At 34.3% G+C, this 4,416-nt stretch overlaps 2 protein-coding genes across 2 annotated transcripts; both read left to right on the top strand.

The window, feature by feature from the left end:
* Positions 1 to 805: 805 nt before the first annotated feature.
* On the top strand, positions 806 to 2,151 carry LOC146157435 (transmembrane and ubiquitin-like domain-containing protein 1). Its single transcript, XM_083386520.1, has 2 exons — positions 806 to 860; positions 943 to 2,151. Exon 2 carries the CDS (start codon positions 974 to 976, stop codon positions 1,775 to 1,777), a length of 804 nt encoding a protein of 267 aa, XP_083242646.1. The 5' UTR covers positions 806 to 860; positions 943 to 973; the 3' UTR covers positions 1,778 to 2,151.
* LOC146157434 (cytosolic iron-sulfur assembly component 2A-like) lies at positions 2,097 to 3,839 on the top strand. The gene is made up of 4 exons (XM_083386522.1): positions 2,097 to 2,249; positions 2,388 to 2,514; positions 2,581 to 2,714; positions 3,572 to 3,839. The coding sequence occupies exons 1-4, from the start codon at positions 2,222 to 2,224 to the stop codon at positions 3,667 to 3,669; spliced, it is 387 nt and encodes a 128-aa protein (XP_083242648.1). The 5' UTR covers positions 2,097 to 2,221; the 3' UTR covers positions 3,670 to 3,839.
* The last annotated feature ends 577 nt before the right edge of the window (positions 3,840 to 4,416 follow it).

The following is a 4,416-nucleotide window of genomic DNA, read 5'->3' as shown; positions in this document are numbered from 1 at the left end:
CAAAGTTAAAAGCTGAAGAAGAAAAACATTGTATGCTTATAGGAGCATATTTACATTTTGTGGAATGCAAAACAAACCTTTACATCTTTCAAGGTACAGTAACAAAACCAGCGGCACTGGTCTAGAATCCAAGAGGTAGGATTCTAGAACAGCGGCAACTATTTCAATACTAACATACCATAAAACACAGCATTTGTAAAGAAGCGCAAAGTGTCCCTTTGGTAAGAAAGATACAACCGAGAATTAAGTTAAGTATTAAAACTATGCGAAAAAGTATGAACAATAACAAGCAAACATCCTATAGACAACATTATCGACCTAATAGACCTTACTTAGCTGGAAAATGCGGTAATTGTTGCTCAACGCTTATAAAGCAAGCTATATTTCGTTGTTTGGAAACGGTGGTGCAAGAATTTTATTTCACTACTCGCCACAATAATAATAGAAACTTCAATCAGTCTTTCGGTTAATCCCCTTTTGTGAGTTTCAAAAATATTTATTTTAAATTAAACAATGTATAGCAACTTTTTTACTAATAAAAGTTTTTTTTTTTTTTTTTTAAGTGGATAAGTATGAAATATACCCAAATTTGTAGTATCAAAGTCGAATTTCTGCAACAAGATTAGCTAAAATTTAAATTATTTCCTGCAATTTGCAATAAGTGACGAAGCTGTTTGGGCCATGACAAGTCGTTTTATTTTACTTTTGTTTTGCTTTAGGCTGTGTTTCGCCCTACTTGAATCCATCACTTAATATTTGTTGTTTTAAAAATTAATATGATAAACATATTTTTCGAATGATGTTATTCGGGACAGTTTTGCCACAAACTGAATTTGATTTTAGCTTCCCTGTAAAAATTGGTAAATAAAATCAAAATAGTAAATTAAATGAAATTAATTTTGCTGCTGCTAATATATTTTTTTGTAAATTGCATTATATTAGATATCCAAAAAGCGCATCATAAATCTGAAACATGACATCTTCTTTGATTGAGGGCGTTGGAGATGAAGTGACAGTTCTCATAACAACTACATTTGTTGTCGTGGTGGTCACATTGGCATGGCTATCAACAAGGGTTACCGAATTTCAGCAGCCCCCGCGGAACACTGTGTCCCAAGAAACCACCTCACCAATGCCGGAAGCAAATACTACACAACCACAGCCGAGTACTTCAACAGAAAGTAATACGAGAGCTGATGATTCTGAACCTGTTTCTTCAACTTCAACAGCTCAACAGGAAAATATACATGAAGAAGCTGGCACAAGTACATCAGAAAACACACCAACGTCGTACAAACCCTTGCAGCCTGAGCATTCATACATCAAATTAAAATTTCTAGACGATACGATTAAACAGATCCAGGCAAAGCCATCTGATACCATTGACCTTGTCCGAAGAAAAAACTTTCCTTCTGCCACTGCAGATAGGTACAGGTTGATATTCCGTGGCCAGGTATTGCGTAATGGCAGCCAAACCTTATCGGACATTGGTATATTACAAGCCAACGCACAACAAACTGATATACCGGTTGTGCATTGCTTTCTTTCCACTGAACCTGCAAATGCAGCTGGGTCGACTAGCGCCACTCACCAGCTGCAGCAAGCAGTTGACGAACTGAACATGGGACACTTTTTTATGCCTCTCTTGGGAAGTATTCTGGCTATATTATGGTACCTTTGCATTTTTCATACAACCCTGTTTACCATCCCATCGCTATTTGGAATAATTGGATTGACTTGCTTCTATGTTGTTCTAGTGGTCAATCAGTTTATGTGAAAAAGAAAATTGGTGCAAAAAAACTTTCAATTATGTTGCTTTTCACTTTTGAGTTTGTTTAACTATTTGCATTGCGTTTATGCTACAAGTCAGACTTAAGAATTTATATTGTAATGTGCATGAGTTATATTGACTTAATATATAGAGACACCAAAATCAATATAAGGTAATAAAGTATCTAGTCAGGGGTTCATTTAAATAAGTCTTTATTAGCCAAATTCCAGATGGCACAAACATACATGAAAATATTGTAATGTTGGGTCTATGCATGTTATGTTGTGCAGAATTTACTTATTTTTGCAATATATATTATCTTGTTTATTGCTTTTTTATTTAAAGCTGCAGATGTGCTGTTTCTCTTGTTTGGTTTTAGATTTTGTTTAAAACTTTATAATTTAATATTAAGAGTAGTCTTTGCAATACAAGTGGCTTTTAACCAATTCAATGGAAGAGTATGAGGGAACAATATACGGTAAGTTAAACTCTGCAATGCAAAGTCCAGAGAATGGATGATACATACTCAACAATAACAAGCCGCACAGAGTTATCTAATCAACTCAACGGCACTTCAGTGTTTGGAAGAAATATCACCACTTTTTTGTTGCCACAGACATTATACGAACTATCAAGGATCCAGAAAAACCTGGCACCCTTGAGGATTTGAATGTTGTGTTTGAGGAGGGCATCTCAGTGAGACAATCAGAAACTGGAGTGTGTAATGTACAGATTAAGTTTCGGTACTGCAGAAAAGACAAGTTTTAAATCTGTTTTTATGTTTTTCCAACTTGCAATTTTCCTTTCAGGCCCACTATAAAGCACTGTTCGCTGGCCACGTTAATTGGTCTTTGTTTGAGAGTGAAACTGGAACGGAATTTGCCTTTATCGAATAAAATATCCATTTTCATAGAGGAAGGAATGCACAATACAGAGGAAGATAGTAAATATATTTCATAAAACCTTTTTCAAAGTATGTTACTGGATGGCTGTCTGATAACATTGGAGCTTGTGCGGAGAGGCGGTATCTGTACTTGTCTGATTGCCAATCCCATACCAAATTACAATAGAAATTTCAGCATAATTTGCAATCAAATGCAGCCATTTGTACTTAAAAAAAGATGAACCCATCAAAAGCACTTAAGTTAACTGAACTTCATAACTCAATAGCAAAATTTGTCCAATTATTTCTAAAAAATTACTCTTGAATGTTTGAATTTTATCTATTTTGCTTGTTAATGATGTTACTTGAAATCGGATCGTTATAATTTTGTACCTAATACTGGGCCACAAATCAAACACTCAATGAGTTAACACCTTTAAATCTAGTAGGTTACCATTTTCAAAAAGAGTTTGCTTGTGCATTAACCATAATGATACTTTATTATATTACCTGATTGAGGTAATTTATACAATACCACAAATTGAATATAATGGTCAAATTTTGAGCAAAATAATCTGAATGATGATTTGCAATGGTAAAAATGCTAATGATTTTAGATTGAAATTCAGCCTGTTTTTTAGGTTTATATCCAGCTTGTATTATTTTGATTTGTTTAGCAACTTACCTTTTGCAGTAGATCACAAACATGATTCTAATGCACTAAATAATTTATCACCACTAACACCCATGTACAATCAGTGTGACTTTAAATAGCAAGTATTATTTCCAAACTTCAAATTTTTGTATTTTACATTGAGTTAGTTTACAGAATTATGTTTAGTTAATATCGAAACCCCGAGTAGGCCTACTTGTGTTTCCAATATACAGAATACTACACCACTAACCTAATTTTTCAGTTAACAAACAAATCAATGACAAGGAACGCACAGCTGCGGCAATGGAAAACCCAAATATCAAGTCGGTGGTGGAAAGGTGCATTAAAGAACCAGATTAGCACAACCAGCAACTATTTTTCCTGTTGCCTATTCTATGTAACAAGAGTCCGATTGAGTACAATTTGATTTGTAGGGATATTCCTATGCCCAATATGTATTTGTTATGCTATATACTGTTGAACTGTGCAATTTTTGTTTTGAAGCGCCCATGTACAATAAATAGAAGTTCACGAAATTTTCTCTGAGATACCAAGCTATACTTCAACATTATCATATAATTAATTCCTATTAAAATATGTTTGCAAGAAATATAAACATGTAATTAAGAGACAATTTTAGTGCAAGTGCAGGGGCTTAGTTTTGTAACAAAGTGTTATCTTAGTTGTTACATAAAAGGCGACACGTCCCAAAAAATGCACAAATTAAATATAATGAAAAAAGTTTTTCCCAATAATTTCGTGCCTTAGCTATAGGCAGTCATTCCACCAACATTCATAAGCGTAGGCAGTAGGCACCCAACATTGCTGTGCAGAGCGTTTTTAAACAGTCTGAATTTTCAACAGGAAAACGCCAAAAAAGAAGTTTCCCACCCACTTAATGTGTTAGTTGCAGTTCACCAAAAACTTTTTCTGAATTACCCCACATAAGCACAGGGGGCCATTGTCCCCCAATATTATATCTCTTAATTTTTATTTAAATACAACTGTTTTCGATTCAATGACACGTTTTGCCCATTTCCATGGAAACTTTTTTAGCAAGAGGTGTTGTAAAAAGTTACACTTATGGTAAACGGCTTGCTTTTGTCA

The sequence above is a fragment of the Ascidiella aspersa genome, chromosome 4 (genome assembly GCF_963924565.1).
Source record: "Ascidiella aspersa chromosome 4, kaAscAspe10.2, whole genome shotgun sequence".
In the NCBI taxonomy this organism is placed as follows: Eukaryota; Metazoa; Chordata; class Ascidiacea; order Phlebobranchia; family Ascidiidae; genus Ascidiella; species Ascidiella aspersa.
Note: the sequence above shows the minus strand (reverse complement) of the source record. Positions and strands in the feature narration are given on the sequence as shown.

Bases quoted from the DNA above. Each gene is read 5' to 3' on its own strand.
- LOC146157434 (XM_083386522.1), top strand. From the start codon at position 2,222: ATGGAAGAGTATGAGGGAACAATATACG. The intron at 2,250-2,387 runs GTAAGTTAAACT...TTGTTGCCACAG, and splicing joins GTATGAGGGAACAATATACG to ACATTATACGAACTATCAAG. The intron at 2,515-2,580 runs GTACTGCAGAAA...TTTTCCTTTCAG, and splicing joins AATGTACAGATTAAGTTTCG to GCCCACTATAAAGCACTGTT.
- LOC146157435 (XM_083386520.1), top strand. From the start codon at position 974: ATGACATCTTCTTTGATTGAGGGCGTTGGAGATGAAGTGACAGTTCTC.